The sequence below is a fragment of the Rhinopithecus roxellana genome, chromosome 14 (genome assembly GCF_007565055.1).
Source record: "Rhinopithecus roxellana isolate Shanxi Qingling chromosome 14, ASM756505v1, whole genome shotgun sequence".
Classification (NCBI taxonomy): Eukaryota; Metazoa; Chordata; class Mammalia; order Primates; family Cercopithecidae; genus Rhinopithecus; species Rhinopithecus roxellana.
This window is the reverse complement of record NC_044562.1, coordinates 36868057-36894389: the sequence shown is the minus strand read 5'-3', so window position 1 is coordinate 36894389 and position 26333 is coordinate 36868057. Positions and strand designations below refer to the sequence as shown.

At 41.0% G+C, this 26333-nt stretch overlaps 1 protein-coding gene across 9 annotated transcripts in view; it reads right to left on the bottom strand.

Annotated features, from left to right (window-relative positions):
* Nucleotides 1-26333, bottom strand: part of ANKRD44 (ankyrin repeat domain 44) — a 354082-nt gene that overhangs the window by 181440 nt on the left and 146309 nt on the right. For all 9 annotated transcript variants that reach the window (XM_030916285.1, XM_030916289.1, XM_030916284.1 and 6 more), the window contains exon 3: nt 4978-5056. In XM_030916285.1, coding sequence (XP_030772145.1) covers nt 4978-5056 — 79 coding nt within the window. The remainder of the gene's footprint in view (nt 1-4977; nt 5057-26333) is intronic.

The window sequence follows — 26333 nt, the reverse complement described above, 5'->3', positions numbered from 1 at the left end:
CGCAGGCTGAACCTCATACAGAGACACACACCTGGAGTGTAACGACACCAGCATTGTTAGCGTGTCGCTTCAGAGTCCCTTGAGAAATTTCAAGGTGATTAGAAATGTAGGCAATGGCTTCTTTCAGTCAATGATTAAGTCCTCCATTCCTCCACTTCTCCTTCTCATGGAGGTTGAATAGGCAGCTGCCAGGAAAAGCTCCTTTCCCCCATGACAAAAATTATTATAACAAAAGCAGAGTTATCTGAATGGAGACCCAAGACGCATTTCATCAGTGTCATTTCTTGCTGCCGGCTTCCTCATCCTCTTCCTCTGAACACGTTCAAGAGTCTTGTTTACATGTCAGAGGGAGATGTCAGATGGTTTTGGCTATGAATTGAATATTTATAGCTGATTTTTTTCTAAAGGAAGCTTCACATTATTTACCTGCCTGTCAGGCACCATTGTGCACCAAAGGACACAGTCTGCATGTCTAATGATTTAAAGGCAAATGCTTTTTTACCCAAGGACATGTTAAAGCTTAAACATGAAAATAAGCGCTAGGGTATACTGATTCTTTAGAAACAAAGGCCCAATCCATCAGACATGATCTGTAATTACAAACTAAGGATGTTTTTCATCTTATCCCTATTACCTCTTAATTTTATTTTCATAGAGATCAGGGGTAAAGTAAACTCTGGGCATCTTTTCCAGATGCAATATTTCTGTTCTGTAAGCCATGTCATCTGGGAAGAAGTAGAATAAAGAAAACAGAAGTGGTGTGATAAGGGTGGACTGAGTGTGACTGAAAAATCTCACAAGCCAAAGAGAATAATTTCTTCCTAAGCTTAACTTATCCAAAGTTTGGCTTTTAATTGGTGAAGTAAACATGAAAGGTTATAAAAATATGATTATAATATAATGAAATCAACTTGCTATTGATTTTTTTTAACAAACCAAATCATACAGTACAGGAGTGCTTCAAAACAATTACCTTAGAAGAGGGTATGATAATTCCATGAATGTGGCAATTGCTGAAAACATTTAACAAACTCTCCTTGGAGTTGCCTTTATGGCCAATTTGCACACCCATCAGAAAATGGCTTATTACTTTATAATTGCACCACATTCGTAGGCCAAAATCAGCATTGCCTGGTTTAATTGTCCCTCTTTCACCAGATAAAAAATATCAAATTCATCCTCAAAGGATGAATATTTGTTATGCATAAGGAATAAAAAGAATGATATGCCCCCAGCCCTGGAAATAATTTGCATTGAGAGTAATAAGCACGTTTTGAAAATGTATAGGAAATAATTTTACAGGACTACCACTTGTTGGGTTGCATAAATTCTATGGCCAGATGTGGTGGCTCATGCCTGTAATCCCAGCACTTCAAGAGGCCAAGATGGGAGGATCACTTGAGGCCAGGAGTTCGAGACCAGTCTGAACAACCTAGCAAGACCCCCATCTTAAAAAAAAAAAGTAAATTAAATTAAAATTTAAAAATAAATTCTAATAAATTTTACTTAGTAGTTATGCCTCACAAGCACTCCCGTATTAGAGAGTACTTCCAGTTTTCTTCTCTCAACCTAGAACCCTATAATCCTTACTTGTTCTCAGAGTTTTCTCTGCAGGATCTTTTTTTTTTTTTTTTGAGATGGAGTCTTACTCTGTCACCCAGGCTGGAGTACAGTGGTGCAGTCTCAGCTCACTGCAACCTCCGCCTGTAAAGCTCAAGAGATTCTCCTGCCTCAGCCTCCTGAGTAGCTGGGATTACAGGCACCTACCACCATGTTCAGCTACTTTTTTAAATTTTAGTAAAGACAGGTTTCATGGCCAGGCTGGTCTTGAACTCCTGACCTCAAGTGATCCTCCCACCTCAGTCTCCCAAAGTGCTGGGATTACAGGCTTGAGCCATCACACCCAGCCTTTGTAAGATATTTCTACTGTGGTCCTTTTTCTGTGTACTCTGCTTCCTGTATCCCAACCCCAGTATCTTAACTCTAGCCACTGATTGGTTCTCACTGATCTCTCTGACTTAATCCAGATTCGGCCAGTTCCCAATCAGGCACTAGAGTCAGGAGGGAAATAAAGCCACACTTTGAACTGGGAGTTGTAAAAAAGTGAAATTTGCAAGGCCTGAATTCTTCCCCAAGACCTTGTCTTCCTCGTCTGCTCAGAGGCATTCAGGGTTCTATCCACCTGGCTAACAGAAGATAATGCCAGCAGGAATTTAGCAAGCTTGGGTTACACCATGCTCTGTAGGTTAACACAACAATGGAGAACACAGCTGTAATGAGCTGTTCTGGCAAGGGCAAATTATTTGTCCAACAAGGGAATCATTAGCACCTCATTCATTATTAAATTGGGAAACAGTTTGGTTGGATTCCCTAAAGGGTCAGCTGCCAGATACAAGTTCAGAGATAAAATCATCATGCTCTTGCAATATTAGGAACTTAATATATAAATTGAGTAAAGGACCTTTCAGGGAAAATAAAAGCCATGTGAATTCTAAGAGTTAGCCTCAGCTTCCACAGGTAAATAAAATTGCTAAAAAGGGAAAACTTTCCCAATGCTCCTCATGTCCTAAGTCTTCCTAATTTGATGAGAGGGAGGAGGAAATTTTCCATAGCACATTGAACCGAAATTATGCTAAAGACATCAAGAGCTCAGAAATTCCAAGACCAAACAAGTGAATAGATTAAGATATATGCAACAGCTTTTCCCAGTTCTACTAAATCAGCCAGAGTTGAAGAGAGGCTGGTGGATTCCATGCCCATGTGAGGGTGATGTGAAACCACGTTTGTCAAACAATCACTGGCCCCAGATACATGAAAAAAAGAGATTGGGTTGACTTCATGCTGCAGAATTAAAATCTTCCCTTTCAGATGTAGAAACAACAACAACACAAAGTTGGCATGTAAGACAAAGTTCTGAATTTGTACATTCATGAAACATTCCTCTGAGACTCTGAGAGGTCTATTAATATAACATTTAAGAGGTGGGTAGGCTGGGCACGGTGGCTCATGCCTGTAATCCCAGCACTTTGGGCGGCCAAGGCAGGCGGATCACGAGGTCAGGAGATTGAGACTATCCTGGCTAACATGGTGAAACCCCGTCTCTACTAAAAATACAAACAATTAGCTGGGCGTGGTGGCACACGCCTGTGGTCCCAGCTACTTGGGAGGCTGAGGCAGAATCACTTGAAACCAGGAGGCAGAGATTGCAGTGAGCCGAGATCATGCCACTGCACTCCAGCCTGAGCTACAGAGCAAGACTCTGTCTCCAAATAAATAAATAAATAAATAAATAAATAATAAAATAAAATAAAATAAAAAAGAGGTGGGTATAGCTGATGGGGATCATTAGATGTTATACCACAAAGTTCTTTATTTTATACCTCCACTGATTCTGCCTACAATTTCCCAAGGGCCAAATTGCAACTGCCAGGGCAACCAGCCAGGTGTGCACTGGCCCTTAGTGTGTGCCAACACCAAACAATACACGTTTGTTTGGAATATGGTCCTAGGGCATCTTTAGATTTGTTGGAAGAAAGGCCTGCTCTCAAAAGCACAAGAAATGCCATGTGAAATCTAACCTAAGCTCCACATGACCATCAGGAGCGCGGGACACATGTTTTGAGGCACAGAACACTTGTTTCCTGGGGAAACCCACCTCAAGAACATGAACACAACAAAATAAGGGCCATGTTGCTTATGCATCACAGCACAGTTCTTGTTTCTTGCCCACAGTGTTCACCACATCTGCTTGAATGCATGTCTCAGCTCCTACCTCTGCAGAGCTTACTTTAGGATGCTACAGTTCCCCTTTACTTACTGCAAACAAAGGCGAAACCTTACTAGAGGCCTTTTGACTAGTCCGTAGGCAGAGGCACTTCCTCTAGATGTTAATCTCCCAAACATAAAGGAGGAGGAAGAAAGACAGCCTGTCTGTGAATAATCTACAGTGAGACATCTGCACATGCTCAATTCATTCCAGGATTTGTCTAGTAAACACTCAAGGGAGAAAGCACATAATGGTTTTGGAAACCTGTTTGGTGAGATATACTGAGCATACAGGTTTCCAAAAATGAAACCACTGGCATTTTTAAATCTGGTGAAATATTTAAAATACATTGAAAAATAAAGACGACAGTTATCACAAAGACCAGTATAAACACAAATCAGATTTAAAGGTTTGCCATACTCCCTTCCAATATTTTAAACATAAAATATTTTACAGAGAGTTGTAGTAGTTCTTTTATAGCCTTCCCTGAAGACATTTTTTACTCAACCTGCCTACTTAGAGGTAACCACTATCCAGAAATCCATATGGTCCCTTGCCTTCCATGTTTTTATGCTTTCATTACATAGTCATAGTCATGTATCCATAAATATAACAGCATTGTTTTGTAGCCCAACTTAAATATATGTAAATATACAAACACATTTAATTGGCATATAAATCTAGGGTGTGCATATATATGGCATATATACAGTGTGCATATATTATAGCATATATAGTGCATACATGCTATACATAGTGTTTATATAGCATGTATATATCTAGCATATATAGTATATACATGCTATACATAGTGTTTATGTAGCATGTTTATGTAGTGTGTATTTATATTCACTATACATAGTGTGTATAGGTATATGTTCATGTAGACTTTAAACTAGTTTTATTTCCTTTTTTATAATTTAAAAAATCAAAATATATCCAAATGTACTGAATTCATCTACAACGCTGGGCCTGACTAGACAGCCAGGAAACAGACTTTCAAAGCAAGATAAAAATGTTACTGGAGAAGTCATTTTTCAATAAGAACAACTTCTTGCATTTTTCTTTGTGTAAAGATAAAATCGCTTATCAAACAAACTTCCATGAACATAACAAAGGAATTTTGCTTGGGTTCATGGTAATAGTCAATCTAGTAAATTGGTTATTTAAATTTTATTTGCAATTGACTTTTGAGTATAGTGGTTATTTACCTGACAAAATCAGGAGTTCAATGATCTCTGCATCTCCCAGAAATGCGGCCACATGAAGAGGGGTTCGTTTCTCAGAATCCTGAAATACACAACGTCAAAGACATACAACAGGTCAGTGGCAGCTGGAGGTCCCTTTTGAAGACATAGTAAGACGTGTCACTCACTCTGTGGTTAATGCATGTAGAAGAGCATGAACACCAAACATTCGAGTAATTTCTGGTTATGCATTTGCTCTCAACATACCCTATAGTTACACATAACAAAGGATTCCATTTTCTGTGTCTGTGCTTGGTATTTGCCCACTTGCTCCTTTTACTGAAGCCCAGCTGAGGTCAAAGAGAGACCATTATACATTGATGTCTATTGACATCATTGATGAATTTCAACTTACAGTATTTCCAAACCTTCAGGATGGTTAAAAAAAAAAAATCTAACCTACCATAACAACATAGTTCAAAGCTTTCAATGACTTATTTTCTTTCTAAGGAAACATAGTGGAATGGTTCACAAGGACATTAAACATAAGTGCAGTCATTTTCTCCTTTCTATGCTTGTTAATTGTTGTTTGGACCACTGCCCATTCACGAAATACTTATTGAATGCTTACTCTGTGCCTGGAACCAAATTCTGGGGACAGAGGGATGACTACAACAGGCCTGGTCCCTGCTCTCATGAAACTCACATTCAAGTGGGGAGGTTGACATTAGTATACTAGACAATAGTATAGCAGGCAATAGTATACTAGATACACATGAGATTACTTCAGATAGTGATAAAGGCTATGACAAAATTAAAACACGGAATGGGATTAAGTGATTCAGGAGATGGGAATAAGAGTGGTCAGTGAGGCCTTTCTGAGGATGTTGACATTAAGGCTGAGAGCTAAGGTTGATATTATCTCTGTTTTATGTATAAGAAGACTGTAGCTCAAATTTTAAAATTTCCTCAAGATTCCACTGGCATATAGCATAGTCAAGATCTGACCTTTACCCAGCAGACTTCAGTCTGTATCTTTGGCAAGGTATTGAACTGATTGTGCTGAGAGGCAGCATGGTAACATGCAAGGGAAAAAAGCATTGCTTCCTCATCTGTAAATCGGCGATAATAAAATCTCCCTTAGAGGGCTGATAAGAGGACTAAAGATCATATAAGTAAATAAAGCCCTAGGCAAACAGGAGCCTGTTATTGTCATTGGCATAGAGAGTTGTGTGATTATCTTTCCTCCAAGAATGAAAACTTCCTGGAGTAAAGAACTGGCCTCACTCTTCTTTATCCCCATAGTATCAGCATACTTGGTGCTCAGCATAAATTGGCTGAACTAACCAGTCTACATGTATGGCTTCTTCCACTAACTTCCATTGACTCCTCCATAGCAACGGTAACCAAAGCCCATCTGCTATGTCTTTAAGGTTTCTCCTAAAACTAGCATGTATGTTAGTTTCAAGTTTCTTGGATTCCCTGTTGATTTTAATCATTATTCCTTTCATGATTTGATTATTTAATACATCTAACAATCCTTGATTAGCCCAAGGATATTATTCCATTTTCTGACAATCCAGACCCTCTGCTCTTCCTCTGTCTTTCACAGATTATTGCTTTTAGACATTTCATGACTCACTAATATCTAAAACAGATGGCAGGCAGGGGACACAACAAGAATTGATCTTCAAACCAGTCTATTTGTTAGAAAGTCTGGTAAGTAGGTTTTATAAAGAATGCACTACCATTAAGTAGACAAAAAGGAGTTTGGATTCACTGGAAACTCATGTTATCTGTGTACGGCTGCAGGCAATTACTATGGAAAAGTGAAAATAGGGCAGTCACGCAACTATAAAATAATAGTATGCATTGGAAAATTCAGTACGATACATGACTGCAATCAACCTTGTTATAGATATATCACCCTATCTTTGAAAATAAAGATTCAGTATTTGAAATCATGTTAACTTATTTGAGAATCAAGTGTATTAATTTGTGCAATGAACTATATAAGCTGAGAACAGATCTTCATAAATGTTTTCTATTTCTATTGATATCCTTAGATGCATTTTCCATTTTAGCCTCATGTTCCCTTTGAATCTTCGCTATATCTACTTAAAATTTTCTACTGGGATTTTTGGATAAAAGCTATGTAATTATATGTTCTTTTGTGAACTGAATTGGTTTCAGGGTTTGGTTCAACAAATTAAACCCTGCCTAAGTGATTTAAACAGGGACTATTCCAACCCAAATTATGACTTCATTTGACCTGAAGCAAAGGCAACCCTGTTTGAGATCTTGGCCTCAAATAAAAAGCTAAGAAAACTCCAACATCCCTCCCTACCTTGCAAATCTGGTGGGCCTGTCATGATATGACTGGTTTTGCTGATTCCATGGGCCCCTTTTATGACACAGTTTGTTCAAACCAAAGTTTCTATAACATAAAAAGGGTGTGTTGCATGAATACTGTAAAAATTCTTGATGATGAATCCCAGTGTTCCTGTTAACATGTGTTTAAAGGTCTCTGGTAGTTTCCAGGACAACTACGCGAATTGATACTCTCCTTTAGTGACATGGCACAGACAGGTAACTGCAGAGAAGACTTGTATTCAGGCAGTACTCCTTTTGTTCTCCAAAGCAGCAGAAATATAGAAACAATCACATGTGCTATTAAGACCTTAACCAACATAATAGTGCATTCCCACTACTGACCAAGGGTTGCTAACGCCTTCTCTTCTAACAAGGAACACCTGATCATGAGTCAAAGCGAGAATGACCAAGCCACAGTAATCACCATGCTGGATAGAGAGAAATCAGCCAGGAGGTAGCAGTATGTCCTCTGCCTAGGTAGAAGGCCATTCTACTTTGCCATAAGCTAAACTAATGGAGTAGGAGACGCAATAATAGAAGGAGAGTGAAGGCTCTGGAGAAAAGAGAATAGTAGTAATAATACTGGTTAAAATGGGTTCTAGCCCAATGACATCCTTAGGGTGTCTAGAAGAAGAAACAAATCTAGTTGGTTATTATTAAGTGCTTTTATTTTTATTTTTTCCAAATACCTGCCCAACTATTCTACTACTCCATCTCAAAACATTCCTATCAGGGGAGTCACACCTTTTACAACTGTGTTCTTAAGTCTTATTACCACCATTTAAAAGATAAAGAATCTGAGCCTAGGACAGTTTGTATGACTTAACCCAATGCAGCAAACTGATGTCAAAGAATTAGGTGTCCTGGTTCCCAACCTGAAACTTTTTTCTTTATAAAAATGAAAGCAGGCTGGGCGCGGTGGCTCACGCCTGTAATCCCAGCACTTTGGGAGGCTGAGGTGGGCGGATCGAGACCATCCTGGCTAACTTGGTGAAACTCCGTCTCTACTAAAAATACAAAAAATTAGCCAGGCATGGTGGCAGGTGCCTGTAGTCCCAGCTACTCAGGAGGCTGAGGCAAGAGAATGGCGTGAACCCGGGAGGCAGAGCTTGCAGTGAGTCAAGGTTGCACCACTGCACTCCAGCCTGGGCAACAGAGCAAGACTCCGTCTCAAAAAAAAAAAAAAAAAAAAGGCAAGAACAACATCTTAGAAGTTCATGTGATAGTCTAAAAATCTTTCTACTACAATCCCTAAGAAATCATGAGAAAAATGTGACAAACATACAGTAAACATCGTTTGAAATGAACTTAGAAGAAATTAAATAGAAAGGGGCCAGAAATGGGGGGGGGGGGGCCGTAAATAGAGAACCCAAGCTGGAAGCACATGAACTTATAGTGCAGGGATAGGTCAATACACCAGGCACTTGGGGCTTAACACTTGCAGGCAGTGGGAGATAAGGCAGAGAACTAGAACTGCGACCTCCAACTAAAGAAAGACCCTTGAAGTGGCCTTGCAGAAAGACTCCTGAAGTGAAATAGTGGACTTGGAAAAAAACAATGACAAACACTCACGTAGGCAGATGGCAAAGAGATGCCTTGTCCTAGGTTCTTGGTAGTGGAATAAAAATGTTTCCACTGAGCATCCACATCCCCAGAGTCTGCCCTCATGTGGTTTAGAGCTTTGAATTCACATTGCCTGTATAGTCTAGGAATTTACTTTTTTTTTTCTCCAGGAACTTTCAAGCTGAAATATGTACAAAAAAATAGGTTTTAGACCAATAATACCCCTGGTTCCTAGAAGAAGAAACAAAACCTAGCTGGATAGATATGCCCTCAATCCAGTCAACCTGAGACACCCACTGATTAAATCTCCGTTGAAAATGAACTCACAAGCCTAAGCCATAAGACTCGTGGAAATGTTCACCATAAGCAAGAGTCAGAAGACTGAAGAACCAGCAAGAACTTGAGATCACAGAAGAATGAGATGAAGAACAGGGATGACATTTAAATTCACTTAAGACACAAAGGACAAAGTGTAAGGGGGGAAACCCCCATTATTTTTGAAAAACAAACAAAATTTGGAGGAAGAGATAATGAAGCAAGTATTATGGAAAGCAGTACCAAAACATGATGCTAGATAGCATCTAAAATTTTGGTCTAAGAGGGATCAAAACTCAGAATAAAAAAAGAAAGGGGAGGAGAAAGGAAAAATAAGCACAGGAACTTTAGGGTATGTTTTACAATCATTTATTCAGCCATATTATCTAGACATAGATATTTATTTAGAATCTATTATATGCCAGACATTGAGGTACACATTAGGGATACAAAATTTAAAATATCTAGCCCTCTCACCCTAAAGAAACTTGCAGTCCACTGATCGGTTTCTAAATGTAGGACATTAGAATAAAAACAATAGCAGGAAAGTGGCAAATAGTGATATCCATGATGTTAAATGATTTGTGAACGTATCAAATGCAATGAGACAAAAATATCTCAGTGAATACTTCCCCCAAACCCCTCCATATCCGCGCTGGCCTGGGCAGTAAGTCTTAACTGACAAGAAAAAAAAAAAAATCTCTTCTGAATTGGGAATTAAATACATCTTGCCCAGAACTTCCTAAAGGTCCTATTGGTTCCAAGTTATCTGGGAATCTTGGAAGCCCTCAAGGGCCAGCCTTCTGGGTCAGTCAGAGAGTCTAGCCTGTATCTTACAGGCTGGCTCAGGGGTAGTTCCTGGATCAAAATTGGAATCCAGTACCAGGGCAGGACCAGAGCAGCATTAACCTATAGTGGCCAAGCTAAGTGCATTATTTGCATTCATTTTCATCTTTTACCCAAGTGGACTCTCTGTGATGACCAACAGTTGAATTGTTACATAGCCCTTTATAACACCCATGAATACAAGAGGGGAAAATAACCCAAAAGCAGGCACAGCAAGATTGACACACGCTGAAATGGCTCATCAGCATAGTTTTTAAAGACTGTCCAAACACCACAAAAAGGAAGGTCTGGCCGGGCGCGGTGGCTCAAGCCTGTAATCCCAGCACTTTGGGAGGCCGAGGCGGGTGGATCACGAGGTCAGGAGATCGAGACCCTCCTGGCTAACACGGTGAAACCCCGTCTCTACTAAAAAAATACAAAAAACTAGCCGGGCGCGGTGGCGGGTGCCTGTAGTCCCAGCTACTCGGAGGCTGAGGCGGGAGAATGGCGGGAACCCGGGAGGCGGAGCTTGCAGTGAGCCGAGATCGCGCCACTGAACTCCAGCCTGGGCAACACAGCCAGACTCCGCTCTCAAAAAAAAAAAAAAAAGGAAGGTCTTTTTTCATCACCCAGTATCTCCAATTCCACATAGTCCTTTGCAGACAGATTCTGACGCATGAGAAATGAGAAGACCCAGGTTCCTCCAGAAGGAAGAACAGTAAACCCTCCCATTCTATCCATTCTATGAATAGCCAAAGATACACACAGCCAGCAGGGGTCTGAGCTAAATTTGCAGTATGTCTCAGAGAGATCAGGCAGAGGAAGTTGAGTTGTCTGTTTACCAAAGAAGAAGCAGATGAAAGAAAATAGGGAACTTGAAGTATGTACATGCAAAGTGAGTTTGACATGGGCAGAGAGGCCATTCTGGTAGCTAAAAACACTGTGTAGACAGGCAGACTGAAGGGCACCCCACGCCTGTTTCGAAGATTAAGAATTGTTACATGCTTTGGAAATTCTCAGCTAGAATACATGATCTAATCTGCATTCTAAGTATCTGTTATACACCAAAACAAACATTTCACCCTATATATGAATATCTTACATACCAAGACAGATAGATGGAGCAATATTAAGAAAACAAGCCTATGAAATACAGAAGTTAAGTTTGGGCTGAACATGGTGGCTCATGCATGTAATCCCAGCACTCTGGGAGGCTGAGGCAGGTGGATGGCTTAAGCCCAGGAAATTGAGACCAGGAGACCTCGTCTCTATTAAAAGTAATTTTTTAAAATTAGCTGGGCATGATAGCATGTGCCTGTGGTCCCAGACACTTGAGAGGCTGAGGTGGGAGGATTGCTTGAGCCCAGAAGGTCAAGAGGTCAAGGCTGCAGTGAACTGTGATCACACCATTGCACTCTAATGCACCATCTTGTTCTGGGTGACAGAGCAAGACCCTGCCAAAAAAAAAAGAAGAAGAAAGAAGAAGAAGAGGAAGAAGAGGAATAAGAAGAGGAAGAAGAGGAGGAAGAAGAAGAAGGAGAAGGAGAAGGAAGGAGAAGGAGAAGGAAGAAGGAGGAGAAGGAGGAGGAGGAGAAGGGTTCCAATTATCAATTCAAACTTCCAAATTCCCACTAAAATTAAAGAAGCTGGGAGATAACTGACAACTTAGGCCCAACTAGCTTAATGTGATATTGAACAGAGATCACTAGAGGCAAGAAGATGTCTAAAGAAACTCTGAACACATACACACAACAGGTACCTTGGAAGTATTTCAAATTACATGAGGATAGGAGCCAAACAAGACACAAAATGGGAAGAATGCTTGCAAAAACATGTTAACATTTTTCTATGTCTCCTTCAGAACTCTAGTTTAAAAAAATACCTTTAGGGGTAAAGATGTCATCTTCAGAAATGCAAATGGTTCTGAAAATAATTTGAAGTATGCATTTGTATGTGTGTGTTTTTGTGTGTAAGAGAGAAAGGTGGGGGAGGGAGAGAGAGAGAGAAGGAGGGAAGGAGAGAAGGGATTAGGTTGTTTTTAATTATTCAAACACTATTACAAACAGTGTTGCAGTGTACATCTTTGTACATGTCTCTCAGTGCATACATGTGAGAATTTCTCTGAAGTAGATACCCAAAAAAAGAAGCACTGGATTAGGGTACACACACACATTCGATTGTATTAAGTATCACTAAATAACTTTCAAAGTATTAACAGTTTTACTAATTTACACTCCCACCAGTTACGTATTAGTTCCTTTTCCTAACAACCTCGCCAATATCTGATGCTATTGGCTTTCTTACTCTTTGCCAGTATGTTATGCTTGACATGGTATGTTCTAGTTTTTTCAACTACAAACTGCCTATATGTATCTTTACCCATTGTTAAATTCAGTTATTAGTCTTTTCCTTGTGTGTGGAGTTTTTTATATTGTTTAATTCAACTTTCAATGAAAATTCAAGTTATGTATTCACCTAGACACAACAGAAATGAATCAATGTTTTCCCCAAGTTACCATAAGAGAGAAATTTAGATTTATAGTCCTTATTCATCCCTAATGCATGCATTGTCTCATAAAGCTGAATTTTCCTTGTGTGCTGCCTCCCATGCCTCAAAAGTGACAGCAAATCTCTGCCCCCACACGCTCCCACCACCACACAATTGTATTCAACCATCACACTCTGTTGGTATTGTAACCCATCCGTTTGAATGTAACATGAATATATATTTCTCATGTAGAAAATATAGATATATTTTCTATCTCTAAACATGTTCAAATTATAAGTTATACTCTCAATATGATATCTAACTCCTGAAATGAATGAAGTAAGAATCACTCACAAGAATTAAAATGATGATAAAATAAGAAAAATGAGAATGCCAAAGACATTTTTATTTTATCTCCCTTACATAACTAGACACTGGATATTTTATTGCGCTAATTTCTAAAAATAAAATAATGTATATTGAGCAAAAATTTTATCAGATATTTTATATTTTCAAATTTGATCCTTAAAGCAATACTGTGAGGTAAATATGAGCATCCCCATTTCACTGTTGAGGAACCTGAGATTTTGAGGTGACAAGTAACTGTCCAGAGTCACAAAGCTAGTAAGTGGTAGAACCAAGATTCAAAACCAGATCTGATTCCATTGTTCACACTCTTGTTGGCTTTGGGATGGTTATAAGCCTTGGTAAATACAATGAAAGTTACTCTCCATTATAATTAGCATGCTTGCCCTAAATACTCTAGTCCCAAGGGCAAAAGGCTTGTATGTAAAAAAGCATAAGCAGGCAAGAAGAATAAAATTGGACAACTAACATTACCTGATTTTAGGGCTTATTATAAAGCTACAGTAATCAAAACAATATGGTATTGGTGCAAAGAAAACTGGTGAAATAATAGCCTTGTCAACAAATGGTCCTAGAACAATGAGATATTCATATTTTTAAAAAGGAACTTTGGTCCATACCTTGAATCCTAAACAAAAATTAAATCAAAATGGATCATAGAACTAAATGTAAAACTTAAAATTATAAAATGTCTAAAGGAAACATAGGCAAGATCTTTCCACCTTGGGTTAGGCAAAGATTTCTTAGATATGACATCAAAGTAAAACCCATAAAAGGATAAATTGGTAAATGGCATTTTAGCAAAATGACTAATGTCCACTCCTTGAAACACACTGGTAAGAGAATGGAGATACACCACAGACTGGGGGAAAATATTTGTAAAGCATATATATTGGATAAAGGACTTCTATCTAGAATCTAGAAAACAACTCTAAATAACTATGAAAGCAAACAATCCAATTAAAAAGTAGGCAAAAGATTTGAACAGATATTTCACCAAAGATATACAGATAGCAAATAAGCATATAAAACAATGCTCACCGGGCTGGGCGCGGTGGCTCACGCCTGTAATTCCAACACTTTGGGAACCCAAGGCGGGTGGATCACGAGGTCAGGAGATCGAGACCATCCTGGCTAACACAGTGAAACCCTATCTCTACTAAAAATACAAAAAATTAGCCAGGCGTGATGTCGGGCGCCTGTAGTCCAAGCTACTTAGGAGGTTGAGGCAGGAGAATGACGTGAACCCGGGAGGCGGAGCTTGCAGTGAACAGAGATTGCGCCACTGTACTCCAGCCTGGGCGACAGAGTGAGAGTCCATCTCCAAAAAAAAAAAAAAAAAAGATGCTCACCATCATTGGTCATTAGAGAAAGACAAATTAAAGCCATATTACATACTTATTAAAATTGCTAACATTAGAAGGACTAATGATACCAAGTGTTGGTGAAGATGTGGAGGAACTATAACACTCAGGCACTGCTGGTAGGAGTGGGAAATGATATAGTCACTTTGAAAAACAGTCTGGCAATTTCTTAAAAACTTAAACATATACCACCATATAAGCTAGGTATCCTACCCTTGGGTATTTACCCAAAAGAAAGGAAAGCATATGTCCATACAGAGACTTGCACATGAGTATTCATAACAGCTTCATTTGTAATAATCAAAAACTAGAAGCAATCCAAGTTTCCATCAATAGATGAATGGACAAACTTATTTCCACATAATGGAACACTACTCAGCAATTAAAAGGAATGAACTATGGATATATGTCACAACATGGATGAATCAAAATAATTGTGTGAGTGAAACAAATCAGGCAAACACAAAAAAGTACATATTGTATAAATCCACTTACATAAAATTATAGAAAATGCAAACTAATACACAGTGACAGAAAGCAGATCAGCAGTTGTCTGAGGGGCCTAAGGGAGAGACTGGGAGGGGTAGCAGGGAGGGATTTGAAAGGAGAACAAGGAAGCTTTTGGAGCACTGGATATGTTCATTATCTCAATCATGGCAATGGTTTCCTATGTCAAAACTTCACAAACTATACACTTTAAATATGTGTAGTTTATTGTATGTCAATTATATTTCAATAAAGCGGTTTCATAAATACATAAGCAGGCAAATAAAATACATTCTCGCTCTTATGTAAAGTAAAAAAAGGCATATTTAAAAGTTAAAAATACCCCTAAGCAATAAAATTTATTCAGTTAATAGAAGAAAAGAAATAGCAAAATCGAATTAACCAATAGTGAGTTAATTTAGAGACAGCTCATGTTATGTCCTGGTCATGTACGGATGTAAAAGTGAAGTTCTCACAAAAGAATGGCCTATTGGATCAAAATCTACAGGCTTTAAAAATAGGTACAACTGGCCGGGTGCAGTGGCTCATGCCTGTAATCCCAGCATTTTGGGAGGCCAAGGCGGGTGGATCACCTGAGGTCAGGAGTTCGAGACTAGCCTGGCCAACATGGTGAAACCCCCTCTCTACTAAAAATACAAAAAAAAAAAAAATTAGCCTGGCATGGTGGCACATGCCCGTAATCCAAGCTGCTCCGGAGGCTGAGGCAGGAGAATTGCTTGAGCCCAAGAGGCAAAGTTTGCAGTGAGCAGAGATTGTGCCACTGCACTCCAGCCTGGCTGAGAGTGAGACTCTGTCAAAAAAAAAAAAAAAAAAAAAAAAGGCATAACCAAGATTCCTCTTCAAAATCTCTTAGAAAGTTTTTTGTTTCCTAAATGAAACCTTTGACAAATGTGCACTGAGTAAGGATGTAGAAAATAAATCTAGAAAATTAAGTATAAGTGGGAAGGCAAATGGTTTATCCCTAACCTTTGGATACACTACAACATGGAAGCACTGGATTGACATAGGACCCTTGGGGTCTTACCACTGTGCCCAGACATTCCCAAGTGACAGAAGCCCTTTTAAAGGGTCTCTACTAGGGAAAGTTGATGAAGTACCAACTATCTGTAAGGCCCTGATATCACTTGGCCACGAATATTTCTTGAGAGCCAGCGGAAACAGAACATGGGAAAGGGTTCTGGTCCTTAAGTCCCACAGAATGAAAAACTGGCCAAGACGCTGTGCTTTGGTGCCAGCGAAACAGGAATATATATCCATCCACTGCCAAGACAATCATCAGGAGCTTCTGATGAAAACCAAAGCAGGTCTTCAGAGTACCACCTTCCCCCGCAGCCTAAAAGCTAATAAAGTTCACAATTGTTCTGTGCATGACCCCGAGCATATTAAGGAGTGTCTTTAAACTTAACGCATTTGTTGAAAAGTTTTCCATTCAAGTCGTAATTCTTGAACACATGGTGGGAATGTTTTACTGCTAAGTGTATTTAAGGAAACCCACAGATTGGAACTGCTCTAACCAGTGAGGCGAGAAGTCTAGTTTCAGTTAGGGCCCCACCACAGGCTCACTGTCTCTTTTAATTCATTCATTAACCAATTTATTAAACAAACATAGATTAATGAGCGGCAGATAACCCAAAAAAATAACAATCAGCTGGGAAACTATCTCCTATTGATGAAAGGCTGAAAAGAAGACAGCTGCTAGTTTTTCACCCCTGTAATGGTGAAAATTTGTCATCAGATAAATGAACATACAGTGTCAGGATCAAAATCACAGGAGAGGAAGCTAGGATTATAAAATATTTAAACTTAAACTGGAAGGGCATCAGAGACATCCGGAGAGTTTAATTGATTGAAGGTCACACAGCTCTTGATGGCAATGGTGGAATCTTTCATTCATACAATAGACAAAAATATTTACTGGGGATCCGCCATGTGCCAAGCACCGTGCTCAGACCTGAAGATGCAGCAGCCTCCAAGGGACAGGGTCCCTGCCTTTATGAAGCCTGAAAGAATCTTGCTTTCTTGACTCCAGGCAGGGGACATTCTATTACAGTAGACTAATGCTAGATTAACACACCCATCAGCAAAGAGCAAACACACACACGGTGTTAGAAAATGTTAAACAGAAAGAAACTGTGCAATGAAAGGAGATGCTCAAAGGCATCTGCTCTGGACGTAACAATAACTCCTAGCTATGGGGTTCCCCCTTCTTCCTTTGCACTCCCTGGAATGAAAAGCAAAAGCTTATATATAGAACAGTTTCTGTGGTCCACAGAAAACCATTTTAACAGAAATGATTGGTAGTTCTTTCCAAGTTTTTTGAACCTCCAGGCGGATATTTTAGAAATAGAGTTTATGTGTAATACTCATAATAAAAATCACGGCCGGGCGCGGTGGCTCAAGCCTGTAATCCCAGCACTTTGGGAGGCCGAGACGGGTGGATCACGAGGTCAGGAGATCAAGACCATCCTGGCTAACATGGTGAAACCCCGTCTCTACTAAAAAAAAATACAAAAAACTAGCCGGGCGACCTGGCGGGCGCCTGTAGTCCCAGCTACTCGGGAGGCTGAGGCAGGAGAATGGCGTGAACCCGGGAGGCGGAGCTTGCAGTGAGCTGAGATCCGGCCACTGCACTCCAGCCTGGGCGGCAGAGCGAGACTCCGTCTCAAAAAAAAAAAAAAAAAAATTAAAAAAAAAATAAAAATAAAAATCACTAATGCAGTTTTCTGGCCCTAAGATACCAGATCAGCACAAGACACTAAGATGTTAACAGTAATTATCTCTGGGTGAATAATTTTATGGGCATTCTTCACTTTCTACTTTGTTTGACTGTGTTTCAAGACTTGCAGTTTAGAAACAAGAAAATAAAATTCCTCTTGTAAATAATGAAAGACTTTCCTATTTAAAAAAAAACAGGTCTGCTCTAGCAAAAGCTTTTCTTAAGTAATCACAAATAGTAAAGCACTGGACATTATTTCCTATCCAAAGCCTTCAATATCTTATAGTAGGTTTTGAATAATTGATATGTGAGTGTGTTTTTTTGAGAATGACAAAACATTACATTTATGATTAAACATGGCAAAACTGTAATTTGCCTAGTGCTTCATAAACTTGCCAAGTACTGGTCTATATAGTACATCAGCTGATTCTTATGAAAATCCAGACAGACTGATCAAGTGGGTATTATTGTCCTCATTTTACAGGACAGGAATTAAGGTTGACTCAGAGTTAAGTGACTTGCCCAAAGTCACACACCAATATTTGGTGACCCTGGATTTCCTGACTCCACATCCTCTGCTCTCTCAACACCACTGTGTAAGGCACTAACTAACCATTAAGAATTCCTCTCTAAGGAAGAAACTGCTTCATGCTCCTCACAGTATTTTGGAGGCTTTTGGTTCTACCTAAATCTTTCTTTCTGATCTTTCTTATCAGGTGGACTATAGGATAGACATACATACACACACACACACACACACACACACACACACGCACATACACGCACACACATATGCATGCACTTTCATTAAAAAAAAAAACTCTAGAGTCAGAATGACCCAACTTTGAATCCCTCCTCTGCCACGTATGAGCTGTGTGACTTTAAGTAAATAAATCAACCTGTCTGACTACTCATTTTTCTTTTTCATTGTAAAATGAAAAATAGGATTACCTACATGCAGGCACAGATTAGATGTCCAATAAGTATTAGCTCCTATTACTACTATTATCAATGACATGTTTGTGGCTTATCCCAATTTTTTTAATTCTCCTTGATGACTATAGAGGAAAATAAGGAGATGCAGACAGATCCCTGGGGAGAACAAGTTTACAGGCAAGAAATTATATTTGTTTACAAGTAGAAGCATTTACTCTGCCCACAGCCAGCCAATAGCAGTGCTTGCCTGCCTCCTTTCCCCTCCATGAAGTAGTCAACCATTGCATCTTGTATCCTGGCCATTGTAGCCTGTCCTATCCCAACCCAAAGGTAACTGAAGCCTCTCTCAGACTCTAGAGTCGGGCCTTACATTCTTTATCCTTAATCTCATAGGACCCACAGCAGTCTCTTCCTCTGGTAGAACCCCCTAAAATACCTATATATCAGTGACTCTCACTCCCTGCTCAGAATATATCCCTGCTGCCCTGAAGGCCTCCTTTCCCATCTAGTCTCAATATCTGAGCAGAGTCAGATCTGGTTAAAACTGGACAGATGGGAGCTTCCCTGGGGGTTTGAATGTTGTACCCTTTCTCTCCTCACCCAAAGCTGAAAACCTTCAAATAAGGCATCCCCAAGCCAGAACATCCTCGCCAAATCTTTCTGACACTTGTCAAGAAAATTCTGCAGGCCAAGACACCTATGTTATCAATAGAAGCCCCTTCTTAGTAACTTAATTAGAAGTAAATCCACCACAGACTCATTACAGGTCCTCAGGCAGATAACCAGGGGGCTGCTTTCTGTATCAACAAAAAAGGAAGTATTCGTCTATGCCCTTTCTAAATTGAGCCAGTGGGACAGAAAACCAAACACACTACAAAGATTCCTAATGGAGTATTCTGCTTAGTGAGGCTAGACCTCAAAATGGCAGACTTCCAAACCCCTTCATTACAGATTGAAATGAGTGCTCCCAGAACTGGGAGATGGCTACGTAACCGCACTTTTCGGAGATAAAGGTTATGGGAGATGCATCTCTACCTCCAGGGCAATGTCAAACAAACCTATACATACTTGAGCACACCCATCAAAAAAATGATCACTAGGGATGCATTTAGCCCTCATAAACTTGGACTGTATGGATGTTTTTCCCCAACCCAACTTTAAATTGCTTTGTATTTCAGGACTAACTAGCATTTTTTCACACAGGCTAAGAGCCCCTAGAATCCACACTTGAAATTCTTGCCTCTGAGAGAATAAAGAATGCAAGAATAGAGTCTTCTCCTACAAAAATCTCAAATACTCATACACTCAGCACCAGAGAGGACACAGGGATATGGCATTCCATGGATGGATTAAACACGAATATGTATTTGGATGGCTTGTTTGCTTGCAATTATTATCTTTTCTCTATTGTGTTTATGTGTTCATGGAAGTGAATAATTTTTAATTTAAATGTATCTTGCTTTGCATACCATATGTATTTCTGAAAGTGGTCTACATATCAAATTGTGAAAAAGTGATTATTTTTTCCATTTAATTATAAAATAATGGCTAGAGGACACGGGGTTCAATCAGCTGAGGATCCTGGGGCCTACTCTAGATTAGCAATCTTTGTGTCCCTCTCTGGGCAATCTGACCTCAAGATAGAACAGATCCAGGCATATCTCTCTAGCATATCAGACTTCCACTTCCTCTAGATAGGGAAGGTTAGCTCACACCATGCTATGGTCTCGTGGCTTGGAGGGTCTGCTCCTCTATTACCCACCTTCTTTCCACCAGCCCCAAGTCACTGGTGTGCTTCATACTCAGTCTTGAAATCCCCAGGAGACCCCATTGCTATTCGTGATCCATCTGGCTGAATGCCTTAGTCCACAGTGTGTTCTGGTATGTGGCATTTTCCTCTCTATAGTCCTTAAGTCAACGCTTATCTTAGATCACTCCCCAACTTCACCCCCAAGATGATATGCTTATGTTTTAAGCACAGCTGTTCCGACATGATTTCTCTTCCCACCCTAAATGTGACAAGACATTGAGGCTTCATTCCCTGAATGCCACTGAACAAAACCATCAGAGCTCTATGACCTTTGGTCTACTTCTTATGCACCATTTTATTTCTAAGAATTAGTATATCCTCCTCTATGAACCTAATGAGGTCCTTCTACCTTCTTCCCACCAAGGCCAAGACTGCTGGCAGTGGTGCCTTCCTGTCCAAAAGGCGAGTCTCAGATAGATGGAAATGTAGAAGTGTGATGCTTTCGAATACGGCACAAAACTCCCTCTTGAGAACCAAGGACATTAGACATAAGGACAATGTTTTATTTTAAAGCCACAAAACAGGGAGCCTCTAATTTAAGAGTTTTGGGTCACTCGAAAGTCTTTTCACACTCAGCTCAAGTGTCCTTTCCTCTGAAACCTCTTCTGGTTCTCCACCCTGCACCCCCTCCTTCATGCCATAGGCTTCTGGACAGCACCATCACATCTAACTGCCTGCTTCCCTTTTTCTGCCTCCCGCTAACTGGGCTATGGGTACAGGGCAGAAACAGTCTTATTCATCTCTGTATCAACCTAACAACACATCTGACATACAGTCAGTGCTCAATATATGTCTTGCAGGAATAGAAAGAAGTAACATATTAATCCATCTTAAACTTTTTATCAAAGCCTATGCCACAATAAGAAAAGCGTCTGCCTATATGAGGGCGACCTGCAGGTTTCTGTGGTGAGACAGAGAACCAGTTGTCTACTAGAGTCTGGATGGAATCAATGGCATGGTTTCTTTTGTGGTTCTCACCCACCCTAACCTTGAGTGAAGACAGCAACCGCCTCAGTCCATCACAGGCAGGGCTTGGCCTTGTTTCAAGGCTGTTTGACCATCTCAGAACCGTCAGCCCTTCAGGCTTCCTATCAATTCTGTTGTTCTCAATTAGAGCCATGACTGGAACCTGACTTACCCAGTGGGTAAGAAAAACAGGCTTCCTAAGAAGGTATGAGGCTGGGTTAGCATTCCACAGCAACGATGCTCACCTGTGCTCACCTGTGTCCCCTCCTATGAGGGCTGCCTGCTGCGCAGTTTTGGTTTCTGTGAGACCTCAACCTGCAACAATCCCTGGAGAGTGACATTATGTCCACAACCAGTCCCACAGTGCCAGTTCCTGGGAGGCCAAGTGGCTTGTGGAATAGGAAACCAGCACTGAGTTTTTTAAAGATGTGGGACATTTACTTAGTAGTCTCTGGCTAGCCCCAACATGCGCGTGAAAAGATTAGAGGCTCCCATTAAAATGAAACTACTGGTGTGGAACATTTCCAAGCATAGGAAATCTAGATGTTATAACAGTCATGGAAAGTGGAAGAAGTGGGCTGGTGATCTTTAACAGGCCAGGGCAGGCCCAGTGCTGGGAGGGAGGGCTGGGGAGCAGAAGGTTAACACCAGGTTGGAGTGCAGTGGCTCACTGCAACCTCCACCTCCCGGGTTCAAGCGATTCTCCTGCCTCAGGCTCCCGAGTAGCTGGGACTACAGGCGCAGGACAACACGTCCGGCTAATTTTTGTGTTTTCAGTACAGACGGGTTTTCACCATGCTAGGCAGGCTGGTCTGGACCTCAGTGACTTCAGTGATCCGCCCACCTCGGCCTCCCAAAGTGCTGGAATTATAGGCATGAGGCACCGCGCCCGGCCAACACTATTTCTTAAAAGGTGAGGGTGTAAGAGATTACAGTTGGGGATTGGATCCATCCAAGTGCTTCAGAAAGTACAAAAAGAAAAGGAAGCCGGGTCACGTGGCATCCTTACTCTTCTCAGTCCCTCAAGAATTTCCCAGAAGGATGGGCTTTCCTAAGAGGCTGCGGTGTGCTGCAGGCCCAATCCTGGTCCAGCCCTGTCCCTGGGCGAGGACCAGAGTTGATGGGGAAGTTCCATTCCCGGGGGGGGGGGGGGGGGGGCGGGGCGAGGGTCCTTTATTCCCACCTGGCTGAGTGGGGGCTTTCTACATTCCTCGGGTCCTGGGAGGCCTGGCCTCTGACACCTCCCATAGCGTCTGGGTAGCAAGACCCCCTGGTGCCTGCGGTTCTTCACCCCTCTCCGGCAGCACAAGGTCAAGGGTGTGGGGAGGGGAGGCAGGCGCAGCTGCGGGGTCCCTGGAGTTCCCTGGCGGGGCCTGGTACCGGAAGCCCTTTCCGTCTGAGGCGCCCCTCTGTTCTCTGAGAGCCGCCACACTGTGGGATCGGGCAGGTCGCACCCTTCCCCCCGCTGAAGAGCAGCGCTCAGAAGAGCCCTTCCCCCACAGCGGCTACTGGGTGGGAAAGAAACAAGGGCGGGCTTCGCGGCCGCTCGGAGCCGGGAGCATGCGTGGTGAGCGCCCTCCCCTGCTGCTGCGGGGTTCCCGCGCCCCGACCCCTGCCCCGGCCCCAGGTCGCGGGCCCCTCCTGCCCCGGACGCCCGCTTTCTCGCCACCAAGCCTCCGCTCAGTCGGGCCTGCAGCCTCATCTTCTGCAGCCCAGCCCTCAGCCTCCTCCATGCATTCCCAGCAATGCCTCTCAGAAGTGGTTGTCCCTTCCTCTGTGTTCCCTGGGCTTTTTTTTTTTTTTTTTTTCATTTAGTTTATTCTACCTTGGTTTTTAGCCATCTCTGAGGATGGCAGTACATCCTAGTGGGCCCTAGCGGCGGAAGAACTGGGTTCAAACCCTGGCCCCTGCCACTTAGAGCCATATAACCTTAGGCAAGTTACTAGACCCTCCTCTAAACTACTGTTTATTTGTCTGTAAACTGGGGGTAATAGAATCATCCTCCCTAGCTCCTGAAGCTGTGTGAGATGGAATGAAATGATGCTTAGAAAACACCTGGCATAGTGCCTATCACATGGTTAGCATTCAGCAAATGTTGCCCATTAGGATTTAACCCACGTTTTCACCCTTTCCTCAACACGCCCCTTCTGGCTGGCTGGCTGAATTCGAAAGACTGAGCAGATTCCAGGGTAAACAAGATGGCACCATCGGAACAAGAGGAAGGAGAATATGTCCAAGGGCCAGGTAAACATGCTCTCTAACAGATCCCATGACTGGAGATGCTCAGGATCAGAGGAACAAAATGAAACGTGCCAGACTCCGTGGGAGGTGTCTCCTGACAGAGGAGCTAACCCGACAAGCCTGTCATCTTTAGTGAACAAAATATAATCCCTGGCACAGCCACTTGTAATTTCAGGGGTGACAGAAAGGTCGAGTGAGCATGACCACAGTGAGTGGGTCACAAGAAGCGTCTCTGGTCTCAGGTTACCTGTGATCAAGTACCTGTGATCAAGTACCTGTAAGCATCTAGGAATAGAGTTTGGGAACCAGAAGGCCAAATGTAAGAGGCACTCAGCTCTAGAGATGCTCAGAAAATGCTGTTCCATGTCTAGAAGATGATGGATAAGTTAGCCAACTGCTGAAGTTTTCCTGGGAGCAAACACCATAAAATAGAATTTGTGGAAGCATTACTGATGAGATATGATGCTGCCATGTATAGCATCAGGAACCATTTACCCTACAACCTAAGCAATGAAAGAAATGTTTAATAGTAATTATGAGCATCTATTTGTATGTGGTAGCTTTTAAACTTGGACTTATTTTAGTCCAAAATCATTTACATAGTGATAATGTAAATGATTTGACTCATTTTATGATATGAACAGAAGGATTTTCTAATAATTTTTACAATGAACATAGAGATTCCAGGCAAGTTGAGACAGAGAAATGACACTGTTCTTGCCCTTAAGTTCATACTTTAGTAGAGGGAACAAACATGTTTGTAAGTTCCAATATCCTGTTTTAACCTATACCAGAGCTTAAAAGTTGAACCTCAAATCTGCCTGCAGATTTTGCTTGACTGTTACAGAGGTCTGTAAAATCTAAAGCGGAATATCTTTAATGGGGCATGAATGGTCCAATTCAGTACAACCCCCACCACTTCCTAACACCTTCTTTACACAATGGCACTGCCTCCTGGATTCTGAAAGCTTTTGAGTTGGCAAGCAGGATCTGTACTTTTCTTTCTAAGTATGCTTATGCCTTTGGCCAAAAGCAACACAATTTGGACCCAATAAACTGCAATCCAAAGATATGCTCTGGAGGACATGTAATGCCATAAACTGTTATGGGCAGCTTTTGAGAGCCAAGCATTGTGATAGGTTCCAGGGATACAAAGATGAATGAGTAAGGATCCCTGTTCTATAAGCGCTTAAGATACTTAAATGACAAAGGTACCAAATGAAAGTGAGGAATATTGAAAAGAGGATGTTACGTGATAAGGATGTGGCTACGGAATTTAGTTTGCTGATTCTAGACAGAAAGTAAATTCCTTAGAAAGATTCCTAGAATAGAGAAGAATCACTGACGATTGTTTCTAACATGTGCCAGAAACTGCTCTAAGTATTTTTCATGGATTATGCTCAGAATGGGTAGGAACTAGGATACCCCATTTTACAGATGAGGAAATAGAGGCACAGAGAGATTAATTACCAAACCCAAAGTCATATAATAGCTGGTAGACAGCAGAGCCACACTTGGAACTAGGCACTCTAGCCATCAATGCTCACCCTAGTGATAACTTATCACTAGGGTATATTGACTTCTTGCAAATGCCATTTAGGAATCAAAAATTTTCTTTTCAAGATTCATCAAGTCAATTCTTATGTGATATTTAGTATCCTGAGAGAAATTACTTTGTCCAAGAATAAAAGCATAACATACATAAGTGACAGGTCTAGTTTTTAAGCTAATAGAAATTAATACATATGGTATTTTTGTTTATAAACCAGTCTGAGTTTAGACTGTGTAAATCAATTTCCCAAATTCCAGTCACTCTTGCGCTGTGCTGAGAAAAATCAAGCCTCCTCAGGTGATGTGTATGCACATCAAAGTTTGAAAAGCATTAGCTATAAGGTAGAAATAAGATAAGATATTTGCCTTTAAGTAGTGCCTGCAACCAGTCAGCCAAAAGAAAAAAAAGGCTTTCTGAACACACGCATTTTTATTTAGTCACTTATAAACTTCATAAACACACCACTATATTATCATATTTAATATGCAATAAGATGCACATAAAATATACATTTTAATTTTTTCAAAACAGATTGAAGTAGATATTTCATTGCCCCCAGTGGATCATCTGGCACACTTCCTAAGATGTCTATATTCCCCTTTTTGGAATCAACATACCTTACATCAAAGATCTTATCTAAGGGCTAGACCATCTATCTTAGACAAGTATCTTCCAATCATCGAAGACTTCCCAGAACCCAAATCAAGAATAATTCCTACACTTAAAGAAAATACTATGCATTGTTGCTTTGTCAATGAAGCCCGCCAGAATGCATCTAAGAGCAGGAGTTTTAGGAAATCTACATCCAGGTGATGTTTTTAAATAATTCAAGACTGTTCTTATATGTCTTAATTTACAAACATTCTCTAATAAGCATGAACTATACTTGGTTGCTTCACCTCCCAGGGCTGGGCAAGTGGAAGAAACTGAAAAAATACTTGTTAACTGCATGACTGTCTTCCAGCCAAAGTGATGATCTTTATCATCTGGTTTAATGCAAAACATGCAGATCTTCCCCTTTACCGTACTCTTCTTCCCTCAGAGTGAGACTATCCCACAGGCAGCATGTTGAGCAGAGCTGTCTCTTCTTATCTAGCATTCTATTAGGCAGAACATGAATTTAGCTACCCGTAATGTATAATTCAGAGATTCAAGCGTTTTGCAAAGATGACTTGTCTTTGGAACCTTGAGCGGCCCTGTCACAAGTTCAACAACCCTGTGGCTGCCTTGCTGAGAGGAAGCCCTAGTCACACGGAAAGGCCACATAGAAGTGTTCAGGCTGATAGCCAGCATCAGCCACCGGAGATGTGAGTGAAGTCACATCTAGATGATTCCAGCCCCCATCTGTCAAGTCACCC